The sequence below is a fragment of the Guyanagaster necrorhizus genome (assembly GCF_019112545.1).
Source record: "Guyanagaster necrorhizus MCA 3950 unplaced genomic scaffold BT62scaffold_4, whole genome shotgun sequence".
Classification (NCBI taxonomy): domain Eukaryota; kingdom Fungi; phylum Basidiomycota; class Agaricomycetes; order Agaricales; family Physalacriaceae; genus Guyanagaster; species Guyanagaster necrorhizus.
The window spans coordinates 1496624-1510838 of record NW_025064883.1 but is presented as its reverse complement, the minus strand read 5'-3'; the positions used below and the strand labels follow the sequence as shown (position 1 = coordinate 1510838).

General features: G+C 48.8%; 5 protein-coding genes across 5 annotated transcripts; 4 read left to right on the top strand and 1 right to left on the bottom strand.

Moving 5' to 3' along the window:
* Positions 1-341: 341 nt before the first annotated feature.
* On the top strand, positions 342-2509 carry BT62DRAFT_985023 (P-loop containing nucleoside triphosphate hydrolase protein). Its single transcript, XM_043189904.1, has 3 exons — positions 342-663; positions 716-1226; positions 1274-2509. The coding sequence occupies exons 1-3, from the start codon at positions 396-398 to the stop codon at positions 2361-2363; spliced, it is 1869 nt and encodes a 622-aa protein (XP_043044222.1). The 5' UTR covers positions 342-395; the 3' UTR covers positions 2364-2509.
* A 907-nt stretch (positions 2510-3416) lies between these two features.
* On the top strand, positions 3417-4208 carry BT62DRAFT_991563 (uncharacterized protein; the record flags this gene model as incomplete). The annotated part of the gene is made up of 3 exons (XM_043190288.1): positions 3417-3467; positions 3519-3731; positions 3769-4208. The coding sequence occupies 3 exons, from the start codon at positions 3417-3419 to the stop codon at positions 3967-3969; spliced, it is 465 nt and encodes a 154-aa protein (XP_043044221.1). The 3' UTR covers positions 3970-4208.
* A 411-nt stretch (positions 4209-4619) lies between these two features.
* BT62DRAFT_532048 (uncharacterized protein) lies at positions 4620-8505 on the top strand. Its single transcript, XM_043181281.1, has 10 exons — positions 4620-4928; positions 4985-6109; positions 6156-6457; positions 6514-6616; positions 6711-6792; positions 6848-6977; positions 7031-7381; positions 7430-7508; positions 7563-7666; positions 7720-8505. Exons 1-10 carry the CDS (start codon positions 4863-4865, stop codon positions 8273-8275), a joined length of 2898 nt encoding a protein of 965 aa, XP_043044220.1. The 5' UTR covers positions 4620-4862; the 3' UTR covers positions 8276-8505.
* Positions 8506-9163: 658 nt separating this feature from the next.
* BT62DRAFT_927995 (pumilio-family RNA binding protein) lies at positions 9164-13555 on the top strand. The gene is made up of 15 exons (XM_043185410.1): positions 9164-9240; positions 9306-9358; positions 9426-9628; positions 9687-9725; positions 9780-10407; positions 10459-10514; positions 10565-11149; positions 11208-11445; positions 11500-11670; positions 11727-11893; positions 11948-12085; positions 12138-12308; positions 12363-12482; positions 12534-13390; positions 13445-13555. Exons 3-14 carry the CDS (start codon positions 9527-9529, stop codon positions 13149-13151), a joined length of 3033 nt encoding a protein of 1010 aa, XP_043044219.1. The 5' UTR covers positions 9164-9240; positions 9306-9358; positions 9426-9526; the 3' UTR covers positions 13152-13390; positions 13445-13555.
* Positions 13524-14208, bottom strand: BT62DRAFT_532059 (uncharacterized protein). Its single transcript, XM_043181282.1, has 5 exons — positions 14149-14208; positions 14008-14096; positions 13855-13954; positions 13751-13794; positions 13524-13700 (listed from the first exon to the last, which is right to left on the bottom strand). The coding sequence occupies exons 2-5, from the start codon at positions 14067-14069 to the stop codon at positions 13661-13663; spliced, it is 246 nt and encodes an 81-aa protein (XP_043044218.1). The 5' UTR covers positions 14070-14096; positions 14149-14208; the 3' UTR covers positions 13524-13660.
* Positions 14209-14215: the final 7 nt, after the last annotated feature.

Below are 14215 nucleotides of genomic sequence, written 5' to 3'. Positions count from 1 at the left end.
GTGTCTTGTTCTTTTGATAGAAAGGGGATTGTAGCTTGCGTTTATATTCTTCCACTCGGCCGTCATTGCATTGCTTCCTTTCGGTTTTAGGACGAGTCCTTTCCTGGTTTTAAACGGACTGAAAACAGGAAAATGCTGCTGATGAATGTAGTATACAGTAATCTTCAATCATACTATATGCCGGTTATCTAAACTCTTAAACTCTATAAACGGGATAGGCGTGACCGTCGCGTCTTCCACGTGACTGACGCGTCGAGTGCCGCGTCGCTGTTTGTTAACGTACAATTTGATGGCCGAGATTCAAAAGTCCGTCATCAAAATCGGTTGTTTGGCTGGACGCTCTTTACCCTAGTACCACCACCTGGTCAGTCGCAATATCTTCATCGTTACTGGTAATGCAGACACCACGGTCGACACGCTCTTCGACTCTCGGCAAACGCACTCACTGCAGTGAACTGCCATCGCCAGATCCAACGCCTAGCTATAAGCGACCAAAGACGACAATCACCGTCCTCGATGGCGACGATAACAAGGAGAATATCCCTCCCTGTCTCATTCGCGCTGTGAATGCGGATGCCCCTTCGCCAATTTCAGCAAGAGCAACGCGAGCGCTCAGGAGAACGACGACAGAGATTGAAGTTACACCATCTCGTCGACGCGCGCGTACGTCTGCTATGCTCAATTGACTTTTGCGTGTTCTGATTGCTGGTTCCAGAGCGTCATACCTCTGCCTCTTCTTTGATTCCTTCTCCCCCGACGTCACCTACACCTGTGTCACAAGCTGCGATAAGCACACCTCCTATGCCTACTATAGTCTTACCTGTCCATGTCAGGGCACGCGCGCTACTTCGTGCGACATGTGATGATGCAGTAGATATGCCGGCACGTGATGATGAGCGCGCGATCATTAGCGCCTTTATCGCGAGTTTCGTGGCTGCTTCGTCTCTGGACTCCGATGATGTAGATCGTTCTGCTAGCCTCTACATTTCTGGGGCACCGGGGACCGGGAAGACAGCCCTCATCAATTCAATTCTGCGTTCTCTGGACGCTTTGAATGACGTCGAGGTCATCACAATCAATTGCATGGCGCTAAGTAGTATTGAGGCGTTGTGGGAACGGCTGTATGAGAAGTTCGAGGAGACGAAGAAGCCATCTGGTCGAACAAAGAAGGCTGCAAGAGGGAAAGATCCCGTGGAAGCCTTGTTCCATAATCTAAAAACCAAACGGTACGAATCTCTTCAATTATTTTGAATAGCGCTCATCTCTACCACAGTCTCTTGGTATTGGATGAATTGGACCTTATAACTACCACATCCCAGTCACTGACGACTCTGTTCTCTCTTCCGATCGCCAACCCCTCCGTTATACGTATCATTGGCATCGCTAACACTCATACCTTGACATCATTTGCCGCTTCGTTCTCGTCATCCGTACAGACTCTTCACTTCTCTCCTTACACACCGGCTCAGTTGCTGCAAATTATCGAAGCAAGGTTGGTCACTTTGCGTAATGATGAAGCTGAGGCGGAACAGGTCAAAAAGCTCCTTCCTGCTCCTGCCTTGACATTGTTGACAAAGAAGGTCGCGGCTATGACCGGAGACGTTAGAAGTCTCTTCGAAGCTTTACGTAGGACAATCGATGCCGCTGTCACGTCTCGCAAGGGCAACGGATGTCCTTCCATTACGCCTGCCCATGTTCTCGCCGCTCTTAAAACCCATGGACCATTGCACCAGAAATCTTTAGCACACTCTTCCACGCCCTCCAATCCGAGTTCAAGCGACAGTGAAATCGTATCAAATGTCAAGTCCTTGGGCCTTCAAGCACGCCTTGTTCTTCTCCTGATCTTGCTATCCTCCAAGCGAATTGAAGCCGGCTTACCACTCACCTTGACCACTGCAGCGAAGTCCCCATCAAAATCCACAGGAGTAGAGACATCACACCTGTTCATCTTTTACTCAGCGGTGTTGCAGCGTGGTGATAGCGATGTGTTCACGCCCATCTCATATAGTGAATTCGTGGACTTGATTGGTATGCTAGATGGGGTTGGTCTGGTATCTGCTACATCTACCATTGAATCCCCTCGTGGCAAAGGTGGCAAGCGTTCTCTCACCAGGACATCGTCGGGAATCATGACCGGGCATGTACAAATTGCCTCAGGGGTTCGACCTGACGAAGTCTTAAGGGGTTTGGGCGTCAAAAATGCCGATGCAGAGGTGTCGGATGATGTGATGGAAGAGGAGGTGTCTACCCTATGGCATCGAGAGGCGGCTCGGATGAGTAGGGAGATGAAGGCTATGAATGAGGCCAGATCACAGGAGCGACGTAATCCGGCTCATTTTTCAGATGCGATGGAAGATAAATAAAACGTCTTCCCCGTCTGGTTTACTATGACCATTATTGCATTCATTCATCACGGTTAGGCCGTCCAAAAGGTTGTATCAATAGTCAACTGCTTGTTTATATGGACCATGTAAAATATACCATGTCAACTTACTGCTGTCGTTGTATGCCGTATTGAGCAGCAACTTGGAAAGTTGTTTAGCCAACAGTGCGAGGAGTGCCGAATCAAAAACACAACCAGGCAGGCAGACGACGATATAGGATATACTTTTGTGATGGCCGGCCTTGTAAAGGATAACTCCTTCGTCAGCGCTGCAGCGGAGTTCCAAATCGCATAATTTCTAACATCTTCATGCCGAACTCGAGATCACATTGTAAACGATATACTAGTAGACTTGGATTCCTTGCGACAACTCTATTATCATCCCAGTTGTTAAAAAATCCGCAGTAGTCAAAGGGCGACTGTACACTGGTTTCAATAACCCTATTCAGATACTAAGTCCTCCAAACCGAAGATGTAATACCTGCAATCAGTCTAGAAGAGGCGCTACTGCGGCATACTGCGATACCCAGACAATGTGGGGACAAATATCGCGTTGGTCGCAACACTCTCGCGCCTCAATACATCCGTCTGACTCGGCTTCACCTCTGTAGTGCGCGCTCAATGGGTTTTCTGGAACTTCCTAGCTTTGCGAGGCGATGATTCGTAGTCGCGGAACATGAAAATAATTGAACGTATAAACCTCAGGTTCTGATTCATCTCTGTTCGATTCTCGACTCTCCATCGATGATCTTCGCACTTTCTCAGCACTGGTAGTCTATCTTAGGAACAAGTTCGTAATTATTCTCTTGCCGCAATTTGATCAGGTTGCTTCAAGTTCAGGATGATTACCCAAATATGATTCTTTGCGTGATACAATGAAATCCGCTGCTTACCAAACAAGCCAACATTTATCGTTACAAGTGAACAATGTTGCTGGCGGCAGGACAACCTATTCGCCACATTCTAGTTGCCGTTTAATTTCACCTTGTCGTAAAAGCTCTTCTCACTTGTTTTACTCTCTCCTCTTCCCTTGATGCTGGACTTCAAGAAATTTGAAGTCGACAAGGTCGACGAACACACCTTCGTACGTGATTTACTAATATTATACTTTATCTCTTCAGTCGACAAATCATAGGCTCACATCTTCGACCACATTACGAAAAGTACATCCGTGAAGACTGTCTCCAGCTACCTTCCGCTCCTTACTATTCCACCGACGTCTCAAGTTGACTCGCCAAATTCGGTCATCGTCGCAATCCAATGTCCCAAGCCGCTCGTCAAATTTACGAGCATATCTTCTACCGATTGTCACTGGCGTTATACGACTTTCTCCGCCCGTACACAGATGGTGCACTCACCTTTTCAAAAACTATCTTCCCTCACAGTCCTCTCTGAGAGACCAAGCGGTCGATATTGCCTTCGACTTACTTTACTATCACTCCGGTAAACTATTATCCAACAGAACTCTCGTCTCTTTGTCACCCTCGACGCTTCCTTACCTCTTTGAACTATGGATCGAAGGCCTCGAGAAACTGCAGCCGGAATGGCTTCCAATCAGCCTGACGATGCGCAAACTACATGATTGATAAGAACCTTATGGCGCCGTTCTGTGAGCTCCTTGCTCCAATACTACATGAACGACTAAGGGGCTGCCTCACTGTTCTCGCCAAGATGGCCCACAATTCGAAATTGCTGGCTTCGCCCTCATCCGGCTTAGTGTCCTCAGCAAAGAAATGTGTGGCCACTTGGTGAAGTCAAACCTTTCCTCGATGGTCTTTTGTTTGGATTACACGCGACCTTATGTGGGGCATGATATAATATGAGCGACCGAATGTCGTAGAAAATATGGTATCCATGTAGACGCGTGGAAGACGGAGATGGAAAAATCTGTTCAATCTGAGAAGGAGGGTGTTCTGCCGCATACTTTGATCCCACTATTACGGGAGGCCCCTGGACAAAGCAAGTTCCAGTGGATTGATTGTTGGCTGACCATGAGGGTGTTTTAGTACGTTCCACATTAGACGTAAGGTCGCAACACTGAGCACTGAGTACTGTAGTGCCGTAGTAATTGCAAGTTGGAGTACGTGCAAGTGTTACCCCAACCAAACTTTTAAATGAAGCTAAGGCAGGTAGCTTCTCCTAATTCGAGAGAATAACTGCCCTCCATGTCGATTTTGAGCGTCAACCTTCAATGGTGTGAGCAACACGTGCTATCTGTTTCCAACCCTAGATTAGGGCTATGGTTGCTTTCGCTTCTACGCCGTTCTAGGTCTGGCTCGTCGACCGCGTTACCCCTCCAACTGGCAGGCCTTGAGTCCGAGGTTGATAACGACGAGCGATAATTGGTCTTGACTGACGACAGCGCATATTGCACCATCCTTCAGCCTCATCTCGCCGAGACGTCGAGCTCTCTGAACCTTTGGTACAGTCGTTTGATTGTACTACTCACTGCGTCGTATCCTTGGCATAATACTTTTCAATGTTGAACACCGTGCATGCGGAATCAGAAGTGACATTCGACGACATCTATGATGTTCTCCCACAAGTTGCGTTTACTTCCGTCTCTACCACCATTGGGCTCATTCTGATATTCTGTCATAGAAGCGCGTTCGTCACATAACATCTATCCAAATCCGCAATCTGACCCCGTTCCCTGTCCGAGATGCCTTTGCATCCGCTCTCTCTCAGCCTTCAGAGCAGCCGCAGTTCAGCACCCACGGTCATCTAACTGACGATTTGGACATTTCCTTGACGTTGAAACGAAGCCGTCGGGTGTCGATTAATTCGGTGGTGACTTTCCGCAGCAAGAAGTCCGAAGACATAGCTGGAGGTGAAGGCCAGGGGACAGGGGACAGCGCGGCAATATCCAGAGGAAGATTGAGAGCAGGTTCTCGCGCTAGCAGTGCTGGTGTTTCCAGTAAATTTGCATCTGGTTCTGCTCCTACTATTCGCCGACATCGAGCCAGCTCCAATGCTTCGTCGCTTGCAGCCACCTTATCTGGTCCTGATGTCTCAGCACTGGCGTCAACTTCAGCTGCTCCTTATAACACGCTCTTTCATCACCATACACAAACTGAACTGGAAGGTGTCATTCGAACACGTCTGGTTGAAACATTCCTATCCATCACAGTACATTCTCCTTGTAATAACATACCTGAAGACACTACTCCCTTCCCCTCCCCTCATAGACCAGCTAGCGCCTCTCGCTTATCTGTGCCTCACAGTTCCCCTGGTTCGAAGACTAAGAAACCCAATGGTACTGATAATGTCAAGGGCCACAAGCCAACCGTCAGTAGTGTGGAGAGAACAACACGTGCATCGCGTGTAGCTACTCCCAAGTCTTTGTCCTCTACACACTTGAAATCTGCCTCGACGTCGGTGCTGCGAACCAACGGACAGGCGTCTTCGACCGTAACTAAATGCCCCAGCCCTTCCCCTCGGTCACAATCAGAAAGTCGCTCCTCTCCCGTACCAGATTTCCTATCCCCTATACATCCTCCTTCCACAAACCCCACATTTCGGATAGATCCTCGAACCGACTTTTCCTCTTTGACTGATATTACTGGTGGAGACCTTACTGTTCAAGTTTGGGCCAAGAGCACGGTTGAGGGGCAGAATGACCCCAGCGGTAAAGGGAAAGGTCGCCTGTTCCCTAGCGAGACTGAATGGAAGCTGCTGGAGAAATGGGATTTCAATCTGGAAGAGCTGGTACCAGTTCCAGAAGATGTAAGATCCAATGAGCCAGAGCTTCTTCACGCTGACTTTTTTCCAGTTCTCTCACGCATCACAGCTGCCTTCAAATACTCTGCTTGTTACCTTAGATCCGCCAGGCCATTCTTGTTATCTCTTGTCCACCAAGATTCCTCGAAGCAGGACGCCGTCTCCTTCTGTGGGATATGCATCTGACCCACAGACTGACACAAGGAGAGTCCGCCATATCGAGGATATATTTCCCTCCGAGAACTCGATTGATGCATTTGTTTCTACTCCGAAACGGTATAAGCGCGGTTCTAGGCGTAAGTCCCGATTGTCTGAAGACTACGTACGAACAGCCAGCTGGCAAGACCTCTTCAAGTCAGTGAATTTATAATATTCGTATGAAAGTAAACGACGTACTCATCACTTGCTAGATTGGTGACACTCCAGACATGTATTCACGACACACATTCTTCACTGGATGATGTGGCTCATAGTATTGACAAGTTCGTAAAAGACAACAGCGCTTTCAAATTGGTGTGTTTACGTTCTCCTTCCTCCGGAACACCCAAGGGCATTGCCCTTACGTTTTCCATTCTGATGTGACCTCAAAGTTGATTTCTTTTGGTAGAGGCGCCGAATCAATGAATGTGAAGCTCGCTTGGATGAACTTCAATCCAATTTTCAGCACCTCCAAACCCTGCGGCAAGAGCGTAAGAGTTTATAATCATTGCATTTACTGGCGTGCCTGATGTATTTTTTTTCTAGGAGAGTGGGAAATCAAAACTCATCGGGATCGGCTAAGACAACGCCGGGAAACACTTGGGCTGGCGAGGAAGCAGCTTTTACAGAGGTCGAATTACTTGAATATTATATCGCAATCTGTGACTGAGGAACGGTAAGCTTTTCTTTCTACTGTATGCTACAGTTGTAACATGCCTCTTATTCAAGATCTCGTCTTGATGTTCTACGAAATCGAATTAAACCAACACGGACAACACTCCTTTCGACGTTATCTTGGATCTTTCCGATTGAACTGCGCTCACCTCCGGACCTGTTGTACACCGTCCTCGATGTACCGCTTCCTATACCATTTGCCTCAAACGACCCAGGACCTCCCCTATCCCTGGCTTCCCACAATGATGTGAACGAAGATACTGTTGCTACAGCACTAGGTTACGCTGCTCAACTCGTTCAATTCATAGCGGTTTACTTGGGCAAAGGCCTAGTATATCCTGTAACCTTTGTGGGCAGTCGTAGTCTAATCCGTGACGGGATTTCTGCGATGGTGGGGCCGAGAATGTGAGTATCATATCTTTAGATCTTGTTTGGCACTTATAATTGTCCTAGGTTCCCCCTTTTCTCCAAAGGGGTCGATACATACCGTTTCGAGTATGGTGTTTTCCTGCTTAACAAAGACATCGAATTGGTATTCACACATCGCGGCCTATGACAAGCGCAGCTCTCACGTTTCGCATTCTAGTTAATGTCTGATTACGACCTTCGTGCTCTGGACATGCGCCATACACTTCCTAACCTCAAGAATTTACTTTTAACGCTAACTAATGGCGAGGGATTGCCCGAAGGGTTAGTGTCTCGCATTCTTCTTCACACGGACGTGTTTTGAATTCTGATTCTAGTCGCTCCCGACCGTTTAACTCACCTACATTGTCTATCTCCGGATTAGAGTCACCCCGCCCGGAATCTCCGATGGGTGAGAGCCCTGCAACACCCAAGCCAACCGACCGCGAGCTGCCCTTCGAGAATTCAACACCTCCTGCCAGCGGCTCGACAACACCGACTACCGTTGATGCAATTAAGAAAGGACGGACATTTATAAACCTAAACCAGCTAGCAGGTTTCCTGAGTCTGCGTTCTCGGTACCCTACGTCTCTGATATCCAAAAGTCCGTCCGACGGCGAAGGAGCTCATGCAAATGGAAATACCCCCGAAGTATCATCGGAGGATACACAAGAGGAAAGCAGTGGCGTGACGGAGGAGGATGATCGCCGGATTATCCGTTGTGAAAACGAGGGTGAGAGGGCAGACTCCGATGAGGATAAGCGCGCATCCAACGGGTACTGGCATGGAGGCGAGTCGTCTGGCTCTCCGGGACCGGAGAAAATTAATGTGGATGCGGATCGTCTGTCCCCAGCGCTCCCCACACCGCCGCCTCCGGTAGTAGCACATAAGTGAGGTTGACTTTTCGATCTACTCGAACGGGGACTTTAGTTTATGTACATCTCATGGTGCGAGACGTACCACGGATATACCTATGATGCCATCCATTAATCCTGTGTATGGTTCGAAATCGAAGTCTCCCCGAAATTATGAACACGTACAAATGGAGACTAGACTATTTGTCTGACACAGAGATCGGGTGTCACAGGCCACTCAAGTACCACGCTCTAGGATGAAAGGTATGCGGCCCATGAATATGTGGGCTTTGGGCTCGCTTGGACCTACACCGACACATACATACCGAATGAATCGCGTGCAAAAAGATCTGGATCTCGGTAGAGCAAGGTACGATCACCAAAAGATAGGAAACAAAAGGAAATATAGGATGCTAAAACATTAAATATGACGGGGGCGCACTTCTTGGAATTCCATGGATGCAACTAGCGCAGAATAAGGCAATGAGAAGGATGGACAATGCATCGAATGCTTGGGGGGAAAGCGGATTTTTCTTCGTATGGCAACGAGCTTAGCGACTGTGATGCATATGATCCTCTCGCTTGGTCAGCAGGGGGACTGCGTACGGGGCCCAGATGCGAATTGGATAAAATATACCGACTGTGGCCCGCCCCAGCGGTGCCCAGGCTAAAGAGATAGAAAAATGGGAAAGAGATAGCTAAGAAAAAGGCAAGGAATATTTAGAACGGCGATCACTACTGAGAACTCCTCTTGCAGCGAGCTGGCGGTCAGGGAGGCGTAGTGATATGTGAAGAGACAGAAAGCCATCAAATTGGATCAGTAGACAACTTTTTTTTTTTTTCAAGGGACGACGGAAATCGGAAAGTGACGGAGTTTTATTTTTGAAGGGGATTGCCGGGGTATTAGAGTTCAGGGTCCCCAGCACGGTGTTCAGCGACCATATTACTTGACTCTCTCACTCATCCTTCTCCCGTCTCTGCTTGGATTCTGGAGCATTAAAAAGGGTACGTCCCTTTGCTGCAGCTCTTGCCTCCCTGCTGCTTTGTTCATCACCATCGCCGTCGTCCAGCATCAGCCGTTGTAACATCAATACCTTTATAGAGGCCCAAAACTTGGCTTCAGGTCAGTCGTCATCGCCGTCTATCACTGTTCTCTCCTTTTCAATGCATTCCTACTCCCGTTCATCCAGCATCGTCCTTGTGCAATTACGCTTTTCTTTATTTACTCATTCTTCGCTTTGTTTTCTCTCGTTCACCTCCTTCGAACGGTTGCCGGTCTCTATCCTCCAAAATGAATATCTCTTCGGAAAATTCTACTATATCTACTGATAATATCTCGCCCTCCGACGAGAGAAAGCAGAGTCCGCCGGCTTTCTTGGACCTTGCTGACTCCGTATGTCTCGTCTCTCCTTTCCATTTCGGCCGACTTTTCCCAACTTCTTTTCTTCTAGGCCGCAAGATTGGGAAGTAATATGCCGGATATGTCTGCTGTGCGCATCTTAGTTCTTCTCTTTTTATGTCTGATTGACATATTCTGACTGCAGCGTGTCGAGCTCAAGCGACTCGAGCACGAAAGGCAGCGTGCTCTTCAGCGCAAAATGTTCGAAGATCAAATGCGTGTACTCGAGCAGCAGCAGGCCCAGGAGCTGCTTAGCATTCCCTATGATCCCAACGTCCCCAATGGTACCGGTATCCAACACCTTGCGGTCTCGGCCCCCACTACCCCCCCTCGAGTGAATGCCGTTCTCAACGGCGAGTTTATCCCTGGCATGCGCAACAATCGTTCACATCTTCCTGTCGATGCCGACTCCTTGTCAAAGGCTGTCGGCGCTGCCGACAAGCGAAAATCTGTCACCTACGCTCACAACGTCAACCTCTCTCCTGATCCCAGTAACGCTGCCGCGACTCAGGGTGGACCGCGCTCTGCTGGTGCCAAAAGCATGCCCGCTAGCCGCCGTACGTCTGCCAGCAGTCATGATGAAGAGCTCGCGGGTCATTTCCAAGGTTTGGCTCTGGCCGGAGACCGTTCCAACAGGGCTTCTCCCTCACCGAATCCTATTTCGGCTTCCATCTTGAATCGGGGCTCACGCTATGGGGAAGACGAGGTTCGCTACGGTGGAAATTTTAATGCTGGCATGATGTTGGATGAGCAGCTAGACCAGGAGATGCATAGTGAGTCCCTGTCAGCGTCTTCAAGGCCCTCTCTAAGTCCCGCTTCTGTAGATGCCATGCGAAATCTTCCCACTTCCGACGATGACAAGTATAACCATTTTTCCAAGGTGCGCCGTTCTATTGCAAAGTTTCCAAGCCTATCACTCAATACCCGCAGGTTTCAACGTCATCGGCTGCGCTTGATCTTGCGCACATATCTCAGACGTCGCCACGGTCTTCGTTCAGTCGCGCCATGGAATCTCGGGAGAAACATTCAGAATGGCCGCAGTTCCCTGTTTCTCGGGGAGATGAGCTCCCCAGGAACGACCGACGGACAGTGACCAATCCAACTTTGTCTTTGTCCCCGGCTGCTATGGACGCCACTGGGAAACTTGCAGGGTCTGTCTCAGCGTCGGCCACACCTCTGGTCCCCCAGCATCCTCAGACACATCCTCATGTTCGACCTCCATCGTCTAGGCGCGGCACGCCGCCAATTATGCTGGAGACTTTAAACGGTACCACCCGATCTGTGCCAGCAACGCCGCTTGGTATCTCAAACAACCCTCAGCACCTGTTGAAGACACCATCCACCCCGCTTACCGACTCCTTGGGTTCTCGTATGGGCTCGCACCAGCTAGGCGACAGTAACGTAAACTCGGGTGATCTTCAACCGTCTCTGACGCGGCTCACACCCACGGCGCAATATGAGAATGGTTCCTTGTCATTCAATTCATCACAGGGAAGTCTCGAAGAATCCATGCAGGTTCGTGACGTATTTCGCGCATTGATATGTGTATTAATGATTCGTTGTCCCATATCAGTATGGTGTGGACTCCGTTTATGGGCTTAACGGCGGGATGGACAACGGCCGGTATGATTCGTTCGGGTTCGAAGGTAGCCGTACTCCCAATGGTGGAAGCGCCAATGGCTCCGGTGCCTTATACTCTGGATCTCGTTATGGATTGGGTGTGGCAGGCCGGCCAAGCAATGGGGTAGCTGATGGCAAGATGAATGGTCTGCACGGCCCTAAGCACAAGCGGGGTGACATTGACCGGGAATGTATGTCACATTGAATTTCTCATCATCCCTGTGCAATCTCTCATCCCCCGCTAGTCAACCGATTCGCTGGTACACGTCTAGAAGATCTCCAGGGTGATATTCCTGCTCTATGCAAAGACCAACACGGTTGCCGATACCTTCAGAAGAAGCTGGAGGAAGGCGTTCCAGAACACCGAGACATGATTTTTCGTGAAACGTTCGGTCATTTTGCGGATCTCATGACAGGTGCGTTGTTCGGCCAATCATGACAGTTTTTTTTTCTCATTGTATTTTTTTTTCAGACCCGTTCGGGAACTACCTGTGTCAGAAGCTGCTTGAGTTTTCCACAGATGAACAGCGCAATGTAATATGCGAATCTGTCGCACAGGATCTTGTCAACATCTCATTAAATATGCATGGGACGCGTGCTGTCCAGAAGATGATCGACTTTTTGTCAACAAGACGTCAGGCAAGTATAATTTCTTTACTATCTCTCCTATCACACTTACGTGGGGCGACGCAGGCTGATGTTCGCTACAATGCTCAGATTCATTCCATTATCGTTGCTCTCAGTCTTCATGTCGTCGTCCTTATCAAAGACTTGAATGGCAATCATGTCATCCAGAAGTGCCTCAACAAGTTGGCTCCCGAAGACAACCAGGTACTCACTGTTCTGCGGAGAAATGAACCTATTCTGACAATATCCGCTGTAGTTCATTTACAATGCTGTTGCCGTCAACTGCGTGGAAGTTGCTACGCATCGTCACGGATGTTGCGTTCTTCAGCGGTGTATAGATCATGCATCGGACCACCAACGTATTCAACTCGTCAACGAGATTACCTATAATGCTCTCACTCTGGTTCAAGACCCATATGGTAACTATGTGAGTGTACCGTTCATCATCCGATAGATGCCGTTGACTAATTCGTTTCAACAGGTCGTTCAGTATATCCTTGACCTGAACGACAATCGCTTCAGCGATGCGGTTATACGTCAATTCGCTGGGAACGTCTGTGCGCTGTCGGTCCAGAAGTTCAGTTCCAACGTTATCGAAAAGGTACCAGCTATTTTTTCTTCTGTATAGAACTGCTCTGACGTTTCGCCATAGTGTGTTCGCGTTGCAGAACACAGTACCCGGAAAATGCTCATCGAAGAGCTTCTTAATCGAACCCGTCTGGAGAAACTTCTTCGTGATTCGTACGGTAACTATTGTGTCCAAACGGCGCTGGATTACGCCGAACCCGCACAACGCGCACTGCTTGTAGAGGGAATTCGGCCTGTCCTTCCCCTCATCCGTAATACGCCGTACGGCAAACGTATCCAGAACAAGCTGCAGCGCGAGCAAATGGATCACTTCGGCGGGTATCATACACAACAGGCCCTTGTCAACATGGCGCTCACCAACCAAGGTCTCGGCTCAACCCCAACCGGTGGTCGTCACCTTCCTCAAGCTCATCATGCCAACACTTTGACAGACGTCTACGGTCAAGGAAGCCTTTACGGCCTTCCTCAGCAGACGTCATTCAGTCAATCCCATCTCTCATCTCAACTCCATAGCCTACAGCCTCAGTCCATCGATGGCTACGTTTTACAGGGAAACTCGAGTCATAATAGTCTGTCAGCGACCCATGGAAGCTATTCTGGCTCGTTCAACGGTGTGAATCAATTTGGTGGAGCGGGCCTCGCCGATCCCTACCAAAGGTCAGGCTTTGGCTATGGGATGTAAACTCTTTCTGCGGGAACGACATCAACTTAATATACGACTCCTCGTTCAACTCCCGCGTCTGTTGGCACGATACCTAAATCCTAAAAGTCTATCTTATTCGATCTCTTTTCCCGCATCCGTCATCTCTGGGGCACCGCCGTCCCGAATCTATCATACCACAAACACATTGTATTCGAAAACTGCATTCCTCTTCTGCTTTCATGTCCGGACACTTCGTATTTGCCACCTCATTTGTACAGGTTATTTTCATTCACACTAACTCGGTTGTTTGTCTAATAGTATCCTCGTTGCAGCACTATTTGCCATTCTGTAGTTATTCCTATCCCCAATCCTCAGCTGTATAAAGTCTTTAATTAGATACTTGCCAACCGGATGCTTTGCCTCATTGTGTGTATCATTTGGAGTGTCTTGATTGCAATATACCATCGTTTGCATTCGTGACTTGTAGCACCGCACATTTAGACTCCTACTAGATAGAGCGGCAAAGAGTTGGAATGCAGGCACGGAACTTAGACGTGAGGATGCCCGGACATTGGAAGTTTTATTTCCCTATCATGATGATGTGCGTACAAGTATGCATATATATGGTGGTTGCATACGAAAGCAGGGGCAACGCAAAGCGAATGGGTCGAATCCAACGCAACTTCACCGGTTCTAGAAGTACGATAAGACCAATCGACACTGCAGGGGAAGAGCTACTAACCTTGACGAAACCGATAGCAGCAGACTTTTCACGGAAACATTGCCTGCAGAGGTCGAGGCCGTACTTGCGGATAAGACCAGCCTGGTGGGCACAGAGACGGCTGACAAAGGAGTCAAACGTGAAGGCGGCCTCGAGAGTCGGAGTACCACTCACCACTGGCGAGAACCTTTTCCGAATTTTCTGGGACGGGAGAACCAAACAGCGTCGTGAGTCATTTTGTATGTATTTTTCAGAAAGCTTGACTAGAAGAATAGGTGAGTGCGATAATGTAGGACAGCATGAAGGGCAACGTACAGAAACCCTAGCGAGATGCGCGCGTTGGCGATTTTAGAAGTAGGGTGAATATTGAGAGAGATTGCTT

Bases quoted from the DNA above. Each gene is read 5' to 3' on its own strand.
- BT62DRAFT_985023 (XM_043189904.1), top strand. From the start codon at position 396: ATGCAGACACCACGGTCGACACGCTCTTCGACTCTCGGCAAACGCACT. The intron at 664-715 runs GTACGTCTGCTA...TGCTGGTTCCAG, and splicing joins ACCATCTCGTCGACGCGCGC to AGCGTCATACCTCTGCCTCT. The intron at 1,227-1,273 runs GTACGAATCTCT...TCTCTACCACAG, and splicing joins CATAATCTAAAAACCAAACG to TCTCTTGGTATTGGATGAAT.
- BT62DRAFT_532048 (XM_043181281.1), top strand. From the start codon at position 4,863: ATGTTGAACACCGTGCATGCGGAATCAGAAGTGACATTCGACGACATC. The intron at 6,110-6,155 runs GTAAGATCCAAT...ACTTTTTTCCAG, and splicing joins TGGTACCAGTTCCAGAAGAT to TTCTCTCACGCATCACAGCT. The intron at 7,667-7,719 runs GTTAGTGTCTCG...TTCTGATTCTAG, and splicing joins GGCGAGGGATTGCCCGAAGG to TCGCTCCCGACCGTTTAACT.
- BT62DRAFT_927995 (XM_043185410.1), top strand. From the start codon at position 9,527: ATGAATATCTCTTCGGAAAATTCTACTATATCTACTGATAATATCTCG. The intron at 9,629-9,686 runs GTATGTCTCGTC...CTTTTCTTCTAG, and splicing joins TCTTGGACCTTGCTGACTCC to GCCGCAAGATTGGGAAGTAA. The intron at 11,446-11,499 runs GTATGTCACATT...ATCCCCCGCTAG, and splicing joins GGGTGACATTGACCGGGAAT to TCAACCGATTCGCTGGTACA.
- BT62DRAFT_532059 (XM_043181282.1), bottom strand. From the start codon at position 14,069: ATGACTCACGACGCTGTTTGGTTCTCCCGTCCCAGAAAATTCGGAAAA. The intron at 13,955-14,007 runs GTGAGTGGTACT...CTCCTTTGTCAG, and splicing joins GGAAAAGGTTCTCGCCAGTG to CCGTCTCTGTGCCCACCAGG. The intron at 13,701-13,750 runs GTATGCAACCAC...TCATCATGATAG, and splicing joins TTTGCGTTGCCCCTGCTTTC to GGAAATAAAACTTCCAATGT.